This window comes from Streptopelia decaocto, assembly GCF_964273445.1.
Source record: "Streptopelia decaocto genome assembly, chromosome: 4".
Taxonomy (NCBI): Eukaryota; Metazoa; Chordata; class Aves; order Columbiformes; family Columbidae; genus Streptopelia; species Streptopelia decaocto.
In genome coordinates, this window is record NC_138658.1 from 76,783,811 (window position 1) to 76,801,413 (window position 17,603).

Genomic DNA, 17,603 nt, shown 5'->3' on the forward strand with positions numbered 1-17,603 from the left:
TACTTAGTCTAGCTAAGACCTTATACCTTCCTTGATTTTGTACTTTGATGTCTGCAATGGTGATCCAGAATGATGACTTGTTTCTAGATGTTCTGGCTTTGAGGATCACCTGATAAAAATAAACCCCTATAACATCAGCTGTAAAGACATGAGTCCTTGCAACTAAACACCCTTAAGATGCTGAGAAATACACTTTTCATCCCAATACAGTGTTAATGCCGGTACCTAAGTGAATCAATATGCATTAAGTAATTCACTGCTGTTAAGTTTAGGAGAAACATCTAGTTAAATGCATTTAGCCCACAACCTCCAACTGCCTCCCATGCCCCCCGGGGAATCTCTTTTCGAACCGCCTCTCCTACAGCATCCCCACTGACAACTCCTACTCAGCTATGCACTGCCAATGGAAACAGCTGTTGACAGTTCCAAACTGAAACTGGGACTTGTGCAAATGAAATTCAGCATAGCAGCAAAAGAAAGAACAAACCATGGGGTTGCTCCGCTGATTTTCCACCTTTTGGTCCTTGCTCATCCGGATCATTCTGTGTGATTCTCTGATTTAATTTTCAGCATCCGAGGGGATGCTGTTGAGCTTCCAGGGTGCTGCAAACCCACCGAAACTTAGAATCATAGAATCATAGAATGATTTGGGTTCAAAGGACCTTCCAAGCTGATCCAATGCCCCCCCTGCTATGAGCAGGGACATCTTCACCAGCTCAGGTTGCTCAGAGCCCCGTCCAGCCTGGCCTGGGATGTCTCCAGGGATGGTTCAGCCACCACCTCTCTGCCCAACCTGGGCCAGGCTCTCACCACCCTCAGGGACAACAATTCCTTCCTCATGTCCAGCCTGAATCTCCCTCCTTTAGTTAAAACCATCACCCCTTGTCCTATCGCAGCTTGCCTCATCCCATGCCCAGTGTGCTGGACCATGCTGATAAAGAAGGATAAACCCAGGTGAGAAATGGAGCTGAAGCAAGAGCTGATGGCACAGAAACCCTTCCATGAGCTATAATACACTTGCCCTCACCAGAGCTTAAGTTTAAAGGTTAGGGCAAACTAAACCATGTTCTGGAATGGGGCTGTTTCAGCTGAAAGCCTTGTCTTAAAAATAATCTTCCTTTTGGATCTCTAGGACAAGGGGAATAAACAGCCTAAAATCCAAGGCTGAGCTATTGTTTTCCAATCTGTTTTAGCCTTCATCTTGTTGGCAGGCTGCTTTAGAAAAGCAAAAGGTTAATGAGCCAATGTGCAGTGGGATTATTGCAGTAAAGATGACAGTGAACCAGTAATTACTAATTAGATGCAGTTTAACAGGAGGAACAAGTGAAATCTCCTCTTCACCAACTGTCAATAATTAGCAGATTTGGTGAGGTTGAAATGTGTCCACAGTTAAAAGGCTGATTTTTTAATGAAATGGCACTTGACAAAAGAGCTGTATGGAGGTCACAGCCGTAGCCCTCGAGACGCTTCCCTATACCATACTTAGGAGGGAAATCAGATGCAAGACAGCAGGAGGTCCCCATGAAACCATTTCTCCCTTGGGATTGCATTGTGCGGGGGGGAGGGGAGCAGGAGGGATTCTCTGCAGCAATTTTGTCCAACTTGGATGAGAAGCAACGGGAAGGATTTGCCAGCTGCCACAGGGGAAAAAATGTTTGAGAAGGGAGACGTTCGGTGGTTTTTCTTTGCGTTTTGGGTCTGAGGAATGGTTTTGCTGGGAATCCGGTGACCTGAGTGTGCTGGCCAAGGTCTACCCTTGGGATGGAGGTTGGTTTGGGAAGGAACTCCTCGTAGAAGAGAAGTGGCACGAGGTCCTTCAGGCCCGGCAGGAGGCTGGAAGCTCGGTGGTGTGCGTGTCCTGAAGACTGCAGAGGATTCGAGCTGTGCCCTGAAGGTTTGGTTTCAGACTGACACACAGGTGATGCTCCATCGTTGACTTCTGAAGCATTAAGAGGTTCATCTGAGGTTCCTCTCCTATGTGCTGATCCAGTTTCTTTTCTGGCAAAGTAACTGTTGATGTAGGCAAGAGTATCTTTATTTTCCACATGGACTTAAAATGGAGAGGAGATCTGTGGGAGCTTCTTTAATGCCCATGGAACTTGAGCAGAAACACCCACGCTTTATAGGACACCAAGCAGCTGAATAATGATGTAGGTCAAGTACGGCTGGAGAGAAAACCTGTGGTATTTAGAAAAGTGTTGAGCCCTGTTCTGGCCGTCAGATGCAGGATGGTGCTTAACAAGGTTTGTGTCTGGTGTTCTGCAGTAAGGGTGGATGCCCCATCCCTGGAGACATCCCAGGCCAGGCTGGACGGGGCTCTGAGCAACCTGAGCTGGTGAAGATGTCCCTGCCCATGGCAGGGGGGGCACTGGGGGAGCTGGGAAGGTCCCTTCGGTCCAAACTATTCTATGATTTCGTTTCTACAATTGTCGGTGTTATTCCTGTGGTCCGTAGATGCTCATGGTCTGTTCGCAACCCCTCGTAGGCCTCCTGCACAGGTTCTTCAGTCAGGATCAACCTGCTCTAGTGAAAGGTGTCCCTTGGCAGGGCAGTTGGAACCAGATGGTCTTTAAGGTCCCTTCCAACCCAAACCATTCTATGACTCTATTCTATGACTCGCTCTTGGCTGCAGAGATCTGCCTCAGTTCCTGCTCCCACCTCGAGTTTCTCACTCTCTGCCATCATCTCCTGTGTGACACAGACGGAAAGAATCCCGGAGCTTTTGATGGAATTACTTTACAGCTTTTAAGGTCAGACCCACCTTCCATACTATAAACTTCCAAGTTGAAGTGGCAGCAGAGCTTTTTGAGGAGCTCGGGCATATTCAGGACAAGGACATGGGCTCACAGGCTCTAAAGCCCCTTCTCAAACACATCTCCCAGGTCAAGATCTTCCTAAATACATGGGGACCCTTCAAGCTTAATAATTCTTCATTGCAGCACCGTTTTGATTCGTGTCCTGACACAACAGAAACTCCTCTTGCTATGGAGTCACTTGCTTGAGATATGACCAGGACAGAAGGAACCAATTTCACGAAGCAAAGAATATTTCTGTATCAGGACAAGTTGTTCTGACAGAGGCACCTTTTATTTCAATATAATTTAGTGTGGAAGAGAGAAAGGAATGAGCATTTTTGTGTAAGTCAGAGGACAGCACAATACAAACTACAGCTCTTGTAAATACCATCTAAACAGACAAACAAAAATGTAAAAATCAGGGGAAACTCGTTGCTTTTTCAGTGATCCAAAGCTGAGAATATCAAGAAGTAGTTGAGCTCATGATATAAAAGCATCAGGAACAATGTTAAATGTTTGCATTGGAGTTATGATTTGGACAGCAAGCAGTTAAGGGATTTTTGCACAGGAATGAAAATCAGATGTCTTGGCTGTCTTGTGTGAAATGACCTGTTCTGAAATCTAAATTTTGTCTTTATTTGGACTAAGTAGATGCTTGGAGGAAAATTTAATCATTTTGATGATTAGCGGTTAGATTGCTGAAGTGGCTGTAGCGGTGTTAACATATTAGGGATTTAGTATGTTCTTATAACTGGAAATTTAGCTTTCATTTAGGCTCCCTTTCCTACGAGAGGTTGGACCAGATGGTATTTTGAGGTCCTTTCCAACCGCGCTATTCTATGATTCTCCATGATCTCCCCTTTGCATGTTTGTTGGGTTTGTTGGTTGGTTGGTTGGTTTTCCCATGTGTTTCCCCAAATCAAAGCTTTTCTCCTCTGTCCCTAATGGGTTGTCACTGGGAGGTCTTGATCTTCTTCTGGGAGCAAATGTCCTTCTTTCCAAGAGAAAGGATCTGGTTTTCAGGAGCATCAACTCCACCATCGCTCTTTGCAAGCCCGTAGGAAACATTGGAGTGGTTGGATTGACAACTGCTTTGCCTATTTGCACCTCCCGTGTAATGATGAGGTTCGGTGCCATCTCTCGTCTGGGGAAGGTCACGAGTGAGCAGCGCTCTGATTGATTTGGAGCCTGCATCTTTGTTCTCGCGTTCCCTGTCCGAGAGGCTTTGATTTGCCACCGAGCTGGTTTTTGAAGTCTTGCTGGTCAGAGAGGCCCTTTGTTTCACAACCGGAGTCAAAGTTACTGAAAAAACTTACAGGATCTGGCCCTAAAATTGTAACCTGGACCAGCAGAGTTTGTTCTTGCTGGGAAGTGATGATTCGAACCAAACTTATTTGTGGTCATGGGAGGTGGGTGTGGGAGAAAGGCCCCATTTGTACTGCCCAGGGGCTTCGGCAGCGGTGTCGGACGGGATCTGGTTTCATGTTTATATCTCTGTCCCTGGGATACAGGTTCAAGTATGTAAACTATCCCTCCTGCAAGCACAGGCTCCTGCAGGTGTGTGGGTGCTGGTGGGCATAAAAAAACATTCCTGACACCATCTCTTTTGAGGAGTCTTCACCTCCTGATGGCTATAAGCCATTAGGAGTCAAAAGAAAGAGCTGACATCCGACAACTCCGGATAAACAGCTAAACATTAACCCTTAAAGTGGCTTGAAAAACATACTTAAAAGGCACTTTGTGGAAAGAAGCCATTTTTTTTGCCAGGCCTGTTAATTGCTGTCTTTCTTCAGGACACCTTTCAGCAGCGCCTTCTGTAAACAGAGCGGCTCCTCCCGAGCGCTTCCCCCGAGGATTCCTGCCCTGCTCCATGGGGACGCTCGTCCCGTCCCGTCCCGTCTCCTCCCACCCTGGGCGCTCCTGCAGGTCTTTGGTTTTGCTGGTTTCTTCTTGGCCTGAAAGTCAAGACCTTTCCCATCTTTTTGCCAGCCCACCCTGGCAATTCAGTCCCCTTTCTTGGTTGCTGTCAGCCTCTTTATTTGGTGCGTTTGTCCCCAGCTCTTCCCAAGCTGTTGCCTGTCCCAGAATCATAGAGTCACAGAATGGTTTGGTTTGAAGGGACCTTCAAAGACCATCCAGTGCCCCCCCTGCCATGAGCAGGGACATCTTCAGCAGCTCAGGTTGCTCAGAGCCCCGTCCAGCCTGGCCTGGGATGTCTCAGGGATGGTTCAGCCACCACCTCTCTGCCCAAGCTGGGCCAGGCTCTCACCACCCTCAGGGGCAACAATTTCTTCCTCATGTCCAGCCTGAATCTCCCCTCCTTTAGTTTTAAACTGTTACCCCTTATATGTCCTTTTCTGCAAACTCAGAGACAGTTTTTGCAGCTCATTGGAAGCAATCATACCTCAAACTACTCCATGTGGGACATTCTGAGTAAAGGCAGGCGGCCAGTTGTCCAGACTGGCCTGCGGTGAGCATCCGTGCTTCCTGCAGAGAATCTCTTATTAATCACTTTTCCCAACCACGGCTATATATAATTATCTGTAACTGCTTTTAAAAATCATTTGGACCTAGCAGCCTGTTTCTAGTGAGGCTGTTGGTCCTTCAAGAGAAAGAAATGTGGCGGAGGTTGAGATGCTGAGGAACTTGCTTAGCATCTTCAAATCAACAAGGACATGCCTAAATTCTGCGATACTCATGATGCTCTTCCTTCCTAATAGCTAGAGGATTGCAGAGATTGACATTCTCACCAAACAGCATCAAATGCTTTCTGCCTCGACAGAGCTGGTGGAGGGATTCCTATCAGAAAGGACCTAATTGCTCATTTTCATCAAAAGGGAAACTTGCCACATTCAAAACAAGGATTTTTTTTTTTCTTCTGAAAGAGGAGAGACGAGTCCCACTCTCTTTGTGAATGTTTTTCATTCCAGCAAGGAGCAGTGACCCTAAACTCTGCTATTTTGGGTGTTCTCAGGATCATATTTTAGGTAGGCTGATGACTCTTCCATCCATCAGTCAGGTTGAATGTTCCCCAACAAAATCTCCATCATGTAACATGAGGCTTCTTCCTTGAGGCCAGGAAGACGTTTCTTTTGCCCTACACACTAATTTACACTGACTGCCCTGTGCAAACAGTTTGGGGAGCAAGTCCTCTCCGGGAGAAGGGTCCTTAGCTCATGAGTGACCTGAGGTCAGAACACACGTTTCTGCTGTGGTACCAGCCTAAGACACCCACCTTTCTGGAGCTCCTGTAGAAATCAATTCAGTGTGGCAAACTGAGAGTTTACCTCATAAGCACTTATCTCCTGTACATGAACAAACCTTCTTCTCCAAAGTCAAGGAGAAAAGGCATCTTAGCTCCTACGAAGGCCTCTGTGTGGTTCTTCACTTCATGGAAGATACATCATGCTGCGGTTTCAGCTTCTCTCCATCACAGCTTCACTTCGATTCTTTGTTCAGTCTCATGCCTGAGCTTCTCCATTTCTCTGGATGGGTGGTGAGTTTGTGTCGCTTGTGTCTTACCCAGAACAAGGAGCCATAGTCACTGGGGACACAGGCTGGTACCTCCAACTGGGTCAAAGGAGGGAAAGCCCTTCACCTTCTTGGATTGCTAGAGAGAGCTGGAAATGTCTCTTTTTGCTATTTGAAACCTTATGGTCTCAAAGCCTTTATTTGTTTGTTCGTTTGTTTCAATACTTGAGGTTTCTGGTGCTGTGGGCAACCCTCTTCTTTCCCAGAAGATTCAAACCCACAATTTTGCGATGACTTGGAGATGGTGTCATGTGCGGTGTTGACCTTTCAATCTCTTTGTAAAGCTGGAAGACTTGAGAGGGGCTGAGAGCCGTGTGAGCCCAGTGCTCACCAAACCCAGCTCCTAGGAGCAACTTGCGTTCGTCTCACCATGTCCGTTCATCTTCAGTGTTGTCTTGAGACACCAGAAGGGTTCCCATGGGCAACTGGAAGGTCAGAGCTGGTATCTTACTGATGGGGACAGAGCACAGGAGTAGAACGTGCTGAGCTGCCATGTTGCAGGACAGGCAGGGACACGCCGAGCGGTTGAAGGTACCTCCCAGCCACAGGTGTCATACGTTATTATCCCACCTGCAGACATTGTTCTCATCAGTCATTTCTAGAGCATCGGAAACACACATGGTGCCGGGTGAGGGGAGCTCATTGCCACAGGGGCCATTTTGGTCTGCTCCAGCCTGGCTGGGCAGGAAGAAACACCGTGGTTTCCTTCTTCCCATCTGATCTTTAATTTTTTTTTTATATGCGTATTATTTTTCTTTAGAGAAGCTGTGATACGCGAATATGCAACTGCTAAAGCTGAAGTTAAAAACTCCCACCCTTGATCATAGAATCATTTTGGTTGGAAAAGACCCTCAAGATCATGGAGTCCAACCATTAACTTAACACTGCCAAGGCCACCTCTACCCCATGTCCTGAGAACCTCATGTCCGTCTGTCCAACCCTCCAGGGATGGTGACTCCAGCACTGCCCTGGGCAGCCTGTTCCAATGCTCCACAGCCCTTTGGGGAAGAAATTGGTCCCCACATCCAACCTCAACCTCCCCTGGCGCAACTTGAGGCCGTTTCCTCTGCTCCTGGCGCTTGTTCCTGGGGAGCAGAGCCCGACCCCCCTGGCTCCAAGCTCCTTTCAGGCAGTTCAGAGATCAGAAGGTCTCCCCTCAGCTCCTGTTCTCCAGCTGAACCCCCAGGTCCCTCAGCCGCTCCCATCACACTTGTGCTCCAGCCCCTCACCAGCTCCGTTCCCTTCTCTCAACTCGCTCCCGCAAACTCCAGAGTCGTTCCCATTTAACATGAGGGCAGTAACATCTTAAGCCTTGTCGCTGGCTCAAAAGCAATTACACGTCTGTACCCAAACATCTGTCGAGCACGAGGAACATTCCTGCTCGTCTCAACACAGAAACCCGATAGCACCCAAGGTGCTGCTGACACTTTGCGTTTCGTGCTTTGCTAAAAGCGGTGACGTTTGCAGGGGACGGTGCAGAGGTGTCAGCAGATGTGATAGAGTGTGAATAGCTTGTGGCACTAACAGCGTCGCTGACATACTTTATATCTAACAGATGTCATCGCGGGGTACGTGTGGTGCCACCTTCAGACCCTTTCCAGCCTGGTGTGAGAAGAATCCCTGTTTTCTGGGGACGTGGATGCTGGTGGTCAGAGCATCCATGGCAGAAACCAGAGAAAGCTTCTGAAATGGAGCCAGAGCAGCCAAATATTCCAACTTTCCTCCTTTTTGTCGTTTCAAGAAGGGGAGAGAAAATAGAGATGAAATTAGTTCCAAGCAATGGTCCTTTTTAATGCCAGTTCTAGGTATGTCCAGCTGCAGTTTAGACAGCAGCGCCGAGATACATCTTTGGTGTCAATGTGCATGGGAGTTGGACTAGATGACCTTTGAAGGTCCCTTCCAACCCAAACTATTCTATGATTCATTTCTCAGTGTTACCCTGGTTCACTCTCTACAGGTAAATTATATATCCCTATATATACTTACTGTATGGAAGCAGGGCTCTGAATTCAGAGCCATTTATGTGAAATCCCCCACAAATCTACTACATTGCAGGGATTTAACAGGTCACCCACCTGCTAGGCCACATAGCAATACTTCCCAATTTGTAGCCAAAGAAGAAACTTTGCCTGATAGTTCCATACTTTACATAGACACTGAATTACACGTGAATCTACTTATATGGTGGTAAAAGGGCAGTATAAATTAAATGCACTCCTGAACTTGTTCTTATCTGCATATTCCTGAGCTGTCCTTATCTGCTACCGGCTTTGCTTTACCTCCAAGCATGTAAGAGAGGAACCTCTTACTCCACGAGGGTATCTGCTCTCCCACCGTGGTGCTTCAGGGTTCTGGTTGGAGGCTCGCATCACTTGGATGAGACTTTGCCAGGACTTAATTACAAATATAAGCCAAGCACCAATGGTAGTTGTTGCCTTCATGAAGGAGTACATGATGAATTTGAATCTTTTTCCTAAATAGGTGGGTCCAGAGCACCAGAGGTTTGACCTATTTGCTTGTCCAGCATCTCCCAGCCCTCAGTGTCATCGAATCATGGAATCACAGAACAGTTTGGGTTGAAGGGATCTTCAAGCTCCTCCAGTGCCCCCCCTGCCATGAGCAGGGACATCTTCACCAGCTCAGGTTGCTCAGAGCCCCGTCCAGCCTGGCCTGGGATGTCTCCAGGGATGGTTCATCCACAACCTCTCTGGCCAACCTGGGCCAGGCTCTCACCACCCTCAGGTCAACAATTTCTTCCTCATGTCCAGCCTGAATCTCCCTCCTTTAGTTTAAAACCATCACCCCTTGTCCTATCACAACAGGCCCTGCTGAAAAGTCTGTCCCCATCTTCCTTATGGGCCACTTTTAAGTACTCTTTCCAAAGCCGCTGCCTCCCCAGAACATCTTCTGCTGGTCTCACCGCTGCCCTGGTCCACACCATCGCACAGCCCAGCCCGTGCGGACGTGCCCTGAGGATGCTCGGCCTCCGCTCGCAGCGCCCACGGGCTCTGCCCGACCACCAGGGCTGATTCCTCGGCTGGAAGATCAGTGAGGTGGCCGGGAGCGTCGCAAGCCCTTCGGGAATGTCAGTCCCCGTTGCAGCCGCATACCTTGGCGTGTCAGACAAAAGGAGATGATCAAAGCAGGGATGGCGAGAAAGGAGGCTCTAACCCCGTCCCTGCTCGGTGCCTCCGCGCCGGCTCTTTGATCCTTGCGTTTTGGGGGGGTCCAGCCCTCCTGCCTCCTACCGACCCCAAAGTCAGCACTTTTTTGGGAAGGTGGATGGTGGCAAAGCCGTGAGAGGGCTCCCACCGAGCCACGGGGCGCTGGCGTCCCAGGTGGGACCGGATTCGGACATCTTGATGGGTGCGGGGACACCCGGCGGCTTCGCAGGCTCCACTTATGTTTTGTTAACACCTTAACCAGCATCACAGGTGGAAATGGAGTCAAATAACTTGTTTCCATGTTTTTGAGAAAAACAGTTTGTCTGTGCAACCTTTTTTTTCTTAGAAAGCTGACTGTTTCTTTAGAAGAGAGGTGTCTAAAAGGCTTGGGAGAAACAAAAAGGGAATTGCACCCGTCAGCTCTTAAGGTCAGTTTTTATTATTATTTTGAAGGAAAACCTAACGAAATTCAGGCTTATCTCTAAATTGCTTTCCCCCAGCTTTGTGCTTTATCCAGCAAACTGAGCATCAAATATTTATGAAGTTATTTGTTACCATGCACTTCAGTCATGAGACCGTCTCTCAAACAGTGCGTCCAGTTTTGGGGTACATAGAGTTTAACTATGTAGAGAAACTAGGAAGTGTCCAGAAAAGAGCTTTAACACCAGTATTTCAAACAATAATCTGCCTTGCAGAGAAGAAAAATGAGGTTTGTCTGTAGATTTTAACAAAGGTGATTTAATGATCTCTGAATACTTTAATGGGAAGGAAATTTCTGGCAGGAGATGGCTCCTTGGTGTAGCAAATAGATAAATGCAAAGCTGATGGTCTGAATGTGGAAAAGCACCAACCATGGGATGGCTGATGGTCTTTGAAGTGAGATATGGAGAGGTCTTGTAGCTCCACTGTTGCTTGGACTCCTTAACCAGGGGCTTTATTTCTTTTGGAAAACATCTTATGCGATTGAATCAAAAGGTTTTCGGGTGAGATGGGGAATTTCTCAAATTCCCTCACCTGTCAGGTCACCTTCAGTTGTCTATAGGTCTGAGATACTCCTTAGCAAACACCGGTTTCCTCATCTCCATCCTTAGCAAACACCGATTTCCTCATCTCCATCCTTAGCGAGTGGATCCATGGAGAACGCTTTAATTTTTGATGTCTGGGAAAAGTTTTATCTGAGCAGAGGAGGAAGAAGCCTCGCTGTCTTTAAATCATTCAGTGTACAGTTTCCAATTTTGGAAAGCCTTACAAAATTAAGCACAGGTTCAGATTTCTGGTTTCGGCCCCATCAGCATTCCTTCAGCGACTGTCAGTTAAAAGAAGATCTGAAATATCTGAAAGAAGAACAATTTAGGCAGTCTTACTGCGGGAATGAGACCATCAGAAACCCAACCAAGCTGGATTTTGACCCCAAGTAAGCATGTTAAAGCAAATTTATTGAGGTTCTGCTTCTCAGTGGAGTTTTACTAGGTTGAAGGTGCAAGGAAGCCTCAGTAGACCTGTACAGAGGTGCTTTCACACCATGGTTATACCAAGCTAAAAGCAGAGGTGCCTGGTGACCGTGATGGGCAGTAGCTCATCTATCCAAGGGAAAACATGATCTATTTTCCCCAAGGACACTGAGGGCAGAGCAGAGTCTGTTAGCAGTGCTGGATATGTCCCACTTCTCCATCCAGCTGTGCACAGGGCCCACCACTGTGCAAGCAGCAGCTGCTGGTCCCTCAGGGTGCTTCATGGGGCCGTTTATTAACCATGGTCCTTGTTACATCTCACCGAGCTTCACTAGGACTCCGTCAGCTTGGCACTGCCCTGATGGCCATAAACTAAAGGAGGGAGATTCAGGCTGGACATGAGGAAGAAATTGTTGTCCCTGAGGGTGGTGAGAGCCTGGCCCAGGTTGGGCAGAGAGGTGGTGGCTGAACCATCCCTGGAGACATCCCAGGCCAGGCTGGACGGGGCTCTGAGCAACCTGAGCTGCTGAAGATGTGGTGAAGATGGTGGCACTGGATGAGCTGGGAAGGTCCCTCCAACCCAAACTGTTCTGTGATTCTGTTCTGTGTCTAATGGCCCAGGAGATGGCAGAGAGCTGCTGGAGGGGTTGGGAGAACCCTCCCAAGTTCCAAACTGAGGCCACCACCGCGTCTCCTCGCTGGCCCTGCCGAGGCAGCAGCAGCCTGGTCCTCCCTTCCCCCACCTCCCGGCACAGCATCCCTCAGCCCGTATGACCCTCCCCCTACCAAAATTGGCTGCTTTCTTCCTTCTTTCCCCCCCGCCACCGCCTTTTTTTGGCTGAGTGATGAGCTGTATGCCAAATCCATCTGCTCCTGTCTCCCCTAGCTGCCTTCCATCTCATTCCAGGATCCCTGGCAGCCAGCCTAGACCCATCTCTCTCCTTGCACTCCGAGGAGCACATTCCTTTCTACACCTTTCCCCGAGCTGGGATAGAAATGAGTATCAACCCCAAACAAAAAGCATCTGCTTTCTGCCTGCTTCTGCTTCACCGGCCGCGCATGTACGCTACACCCGTGTCAGCCACGAACGCAAAACACACACAACCCCCCCTCCCCAAACTCACCCGCCCCGCACCCAACGCGGGCTGACGAAACTTTGGGCGCCGCGAGCCTTCCTCACACCCTCTCCCTCTCCGTCTCCGCAGCACCAGCTGTGACCACCGCACCATTTGTTCCTCCAGCCCACGCCAGCATCTCGGAGCCAGTTCTTTATCACCCCAATTAGCCTTGTCTGTGCTGATGAGAGGAGAGAGGCTCCCACCACAAGGCAGAGACGGGGGGAAGAGGGAGCTGGCGCACGGTGGGCAATGCAAGAGGCGATTCCCTTCCCTTCGGCTTTGTTCCCCGGGAGGGAGGGATGGATTTCACCAGGTCAGGAGCACCGCGAAAAAGCCAGCGCTGTCATCCCGCCTGCATTACCTGGGTGATGCCGGTTTATGTAAACAGTTGCCTCAATAAGGTCAGGGAACACCGTTTCTTGGGGTTTTTTTCCCTTTTTTCTTCGTCCACTTGGCTGTCTGGTAGAGGGAAGAGGAGCGTCCTCAGGCCACAGCAGCTGCCGGGTGTTGTGATGGGTTGTGGCTCGAACTGACCGTGTTTCTGGATGAGTCTGAAGATGCACTGTGGCCGTGTCCCCAGTGAGGATCGAGCTGCATCAAGGGAGGTTGAGGTTGGATGTGGGGAACAATTTCTTCCCCAAAGGGCTGTGGGGCATTGGAACAGGCTGCCCAGGGCAGTGCTGGAGTCACCATCCCTGGAGGGTTGGACAGAGGTTCTCAGGACGTGGGGCAGTGCCAGGGGTCAAGTAATGGTTGGACTCGATGATCTAGAGGGTCTCTTCCAACCAAAAGGATTCTATGATGAGGATCCCTGCATCTATAGCAAAGCTTCCAGTAGCGATTCCCCCTTCTCCCACTGTCTCGTCATGATATCTCCTGTGCTGGGATGTCAGGATCTGAGGGGTCAGTGGTGCTCATGCATCCATCAGCATGAAAACCTGCCTTTTTTTTTCCTGAAGCAGCTGGTAGCAGTTTCTGGGAGCAGTGCTTTTGCACCACAGTTCCCTCAGTGCTGTTGGGAGCTTGTGTCCGTCACGGACTTCTCTTCTCCTGGATTCACTGGTGAAGGCCCTTTTCTGGTAGGCACCTCAGCACTGTCACCTAGATCCAGGCAGGGGATCCATCCTTTGCCCCAGCACAAGTAGATCTACCCCACTGAGAGGAAGAAGATGGACACAATTCCAAGCCAGTCCCATGGTGAGCACTCAATTTCCAAGGACAAAGCCACCCCATACGAGATGGGCCTGGTGTCATCAGTGTGTTCCCAACAGGGTAGAACCTGTTCCTCAAAGCACCTTCCATGGCAGGTGTCTCTTGTTTGCGGGGTTCCCAGCACAGCCATGACCAAGAAGGACCCTACTGGGCATCTTCTTGGAAGCTGAGACATGAGAAACTTGGCAAGAAACTCCGTGGTCTCCAGATCTATTTCACGATGCCGTGGCCAGTGGAAGGTTGGCCAAGCAGGTCCAGGATGCCGTCTGCACCAAAACAAGCGAGATTACACTTTCCAACAAGAAACCCTGAGGGATTCAAAGAATGAACTGGTACTCAAGAGGTCGATTAGTGAATGTTGTATTAATATCTGTAGCCTACCACCTGAATGCTTCTCCCTGTTCTTCTGCATTTGATTTCCCAGTGAGACGAGTAAGTTATTCCCAGCTTCTGAGCAGCTTAGTCAGTCTTGCTGCGGAGAACATCCCTCCTGCACCTGTCTCCTTGGGGTGGATGCACCCCTTGGAGCTCCTCTAGCTGAGGCTCTAGCGCAGTTTGTAGTATCTGCTTTATTAAAGTCAACCAGATGTGCAGGGATTCCTCCAGTTCAACCAGTCCCTCCCCAGCAAATTTCTTTCACCTCTTCCCAGGCTTCAGAAAGGGACTTAAGTGAGCTCAGTAACAGCTCCAAAACAATGCCTGGGACCGATTATATCTTTGAAGATCTTCAGAGGAGTCCCTGAACGTGCGTCCATCTTGCATTAGGCATTCATTTGCCCGTCCTTCTGCCCAGACACCATAATCTGGCTCTGAACTGTCCCACCTCAGTTGTGTCCCTCCCAGACCCATCCCATCTAACAGCATTGTGTACAGCCTTGCCATGAATGAAGAGGTTGTTTCCCTCCTGGACCCATGGGAAGGAAGCCCAAAGGACCTACAAGCAGTTACCTCAACTGTCTCCTTCCACCAAAACAAGCTCAGTTCTACTTAACCTGTTTTTGATGGGTTTCATCTAATTTGTGCTGAAAACTTCCCACTGCAGAGACGCCACACCTTCCCTGAGCATTTGGTTGCAACACTTTGCTCCGTCCCACGAGGAGACCCTTCCTGCTGTTCAGCTTGGATCTCACTCGCTGCTTCTTGAACTGTGTCCCAAGAGAGTATGACCAAAACGTTACTCCTTTCTTCTCTGCTGTCGCCTCTTGCACACGCAGATCCCACCGTGCTACCCTTGAGCTTCGCTCTTCTAGACTCAGCCCATCCAAGTCCTCAGTGTTTCATAGAATAGTTTGGGTTGGAGGGACCTTCCCAGCTCTCCCAGTGCCCCCCCTGCCATGAGCAGGGACATCTTCAGCAGCTCAGGTTGCTCAGAGCCCCGTCCAGCCTGGCCTGGGATGTCTCCAGGGATGGTTCAGCCACCACCTCTCTGGCCAACCTGGGCCAGGCTCTCACCACCCTCAGTGTAAGGTTTTCCCGTAGGTCTTGCTTTCAGACCACTAATCTGGGCTCCACCAAGGCAGACGCGGTTTTCCTTGGAGCTCCCACCTCTCCGTCCCGCATTGGAGATGAAGGGACTGGTGGTTCTCCATGAGCTTTCTGCAGAGACGTCCCAGTAGTAGGTTGGGTTTTGCTCTCTCTGAGGTGCCCCACGTCCACCAGCACCAGCATAGATGGTCAGGGTTGGACCACCCAACTCCAGATCATTTAAAGCTCTTCCCGCCTTGTTATTTTCCTACCAGTGGGTGACACCACCCAGCTCCAGTGCCTTGGAGCTTTTCGTTCTGTCTCGGGAAGAAAAATAAGACAACAATAGGAAGAAAAGCTGCGTCAGAGCCAGGCAGAGCGGAGTTAATCCTCCCTCAAAATGGATCCCGGCGGTGCCGGTGGAAGTGCGAATCGCCTCTCCTGCACCTTTGCTGGGTTCTGTCCCCGGCACAATGCTTCACTTTGTGTTTCAGCACAGAAAGAAATGGTGAAGTTGCTAATAATGGCACTAAAAGAAAATATGCTACATCTGTTATGGATAGCAGTACAAAATTAGCTGATCACACCTCTGACACCCAAGATGTCTTCACTTAAAATACTCGTTGGCTTACTTTACATAATTTGCTGATTATATTTAAAAGAAAATACAATTTTGCAATTACTGTTCTTTCTGGTGTGCTATCTATGCATCATTTTCTTTTTATGTTTATATATTTCTCCTTCATTAGTGCAGTCTGAAGGGTGATTAGATCCCTTCAAACATTTTACAGAGGTTAAACGTTGATTAAGATTTAATTATTACTGTAAATAGCTTGGAATGACATATGGTGCAAAAACCTGACATATGTGCATTTGAATAAATGAAGTGCTATTTCCCATGATGCTTCAGTAGCTGTTTAACAGCTTTGCTGAAGGGTTATGTTGCACCTCATGTTAAGATTGCTTTGATGTTATATTTTGTTGGGTTTTTGCAGCTGAAAGCTAAGAACAGTTTTTCCAGTTTTTAAAAACATTGAATATTTTAAATACCTAAATTGTTTTGCACAAATTTTTGCTAATTTGTCTAACTAGGTTAAACATTTTCAAAAGCATTTCGATTTTTAACGTGGGTTCCTAGCATTGTGTCAGCAACAGCATCAAGGCAATGTATAGGATTTCCGAAGGTCTGATGTCGCAAGGTGCCCCGTCCCGGTTGGGAGCGGGATCTTTGCTTGGCGTGGGATCCAGGAGCACCACGACCCTTCCCGAGGATGCAAAGGTTTGGAGTGATTCCACACCATGGGAAAGCTTTGAACAAAGCAAACAGATTAGGAAAGGGCTGAAGATTTTGTGCAGATGGGGGTGGGCAGATTTAATCTGTGACCCATCATTGCTGGAGGACGTAGAGCCCTGGTCCAGGAGATGAAGGAGGGTGTGTTGTCCCCTCTGTCACCGTGGTTTGTTGGGTCCCTACGGGTACAAAACTTGCAGCTTTGGGGACTGGATTCCTTGTAGCACCATGTGAGGGGACCTTGGATGTGGGATTTCTCCTGGAAAACAATGGGTGGGATCCGTTTGATTCTCAGAGACGATGTAATTCCTTGAATATCGCAAGGCAGGGAGCGTGCGTTATTTCCTGTAGCACGAATCAATCCAAACAGGGACGTTTTGAGATGTGAGCAGAGCAAAGCACATCAAAATGACATGGAAAATACAAGATCGACAAGGTATTATTTACATATTCCACTTCTCCACACTAATTAATTGATCTATTGAGCTCCTGCTGCAGCACAACAACACGATGCCGATTCTGATCTTGCCTTCTCTTTAATTCACAGATTGAGACGTCTCGGCTGGAGCCGGAAATCGCAATGGCCACCACCAGTAAGACTGTCGTCTACAATAAAGGATTGTAAGTGGAAGCAGACAATCCCAACTCAGAAGAGCTGGGGAGGGAAAGGGGGAAGCTTGTGATCCCGACTAGGAAAGAGAAAACAACAACAAGATAAAACAAATGATAGAGCTCAGCGATAGTAACGTATTACCGCTCCCGGCGAACCGGGAGTAAATTAACACTTGCAGAGAACTGACACCTCACACCAGTCGAAAAGATTAATATTTAAAGTTTTAAATTAGCAACAGGAGCAGCAACAAGAAAATAACATTCAAACACTTTAGAGAACTAGCTACAGAAGAATCTCAGAACTTACTAGCACTGCATGGAGGGATGTTTAATGGCGTGTTTACATCGTTGTACCTAATCACATGAAAGTAGGCTTCACCGAGCAAGTTTTGTTTTCACTGCGAATTAAACCTCCACACTGATACTGCACAAAACTAATTCCGCAGAGGTTGACGGGTGCATGAACGTGAAGCGCTTGGTAGGGTGTTCGATAAGTGTCCTGTATTGATTTCGTGCCGATCCTGCCCCAGTGATCACGCTCAAGAGCTGCCTTCCACGGTTCGTCGTGCAACGCTTGGTCAGTGCAGCCAAGGTCTTGGCCTGGGCGCCCTCCATCCCTCCCTCCTCCTTCTGCAGATGGTCCTGGTGGCATCTTGCCGTTCATTGCACTTGCACGACTTCGTGTCCACCGCCGGGCGTATCTGCAGGGGCTTTTCCCCAGGGTTCAAGATACTGGAAAGCCAACGTGGCCACACATTGGACAGGAAGGGATCTTAAGGCGAAAATACAATCGATCTGCTCTTGTCCTTTGCACAGACCCGAAGGATGGGGTTTGTCCCAGCTAATGCAGACCCTCTGAAGGTAAAGTAGATAATCTTTGCTAATTGGCTAAGCCACGCTTTGCTAAGCTAGTTGTCTAAGGACATAATACGCTTTAATTTTTGGTCAGCCCTGAAGTGGTCAGG

The 17,603-nt window shown here is 48.6% G+C and overlaps 1 protein-coding gene across 2 annotated transcripts in view; it reads left to right on the forward strand.

Annotated features, from left to right (window-relative positions):
• The window catches only part of SFXN5 (sideroflexin 5), a 98,077-nt gene extending 81,034 nt beyond the window's left edge, over positions 1-17,043 (forward strand). For both annotated transcript variants that reach the window (XM_082051910.1, XM_082051911.1), the window contains one exon: positions 16,574-17,043. In XM_082051910.1, coding sequence (XP_081908036.1) covers positions 16,574-16,651 — 78 coding nt within the window. In that variant the 3' untranslated portion in view covers positions 16,652-17,043. The remainder of the gene's footprint in view (positions 1-16,573) is intronic.
• The last annotated feature ends 560 nt before the right edge of the window (positions 17,044-17,603 follow it).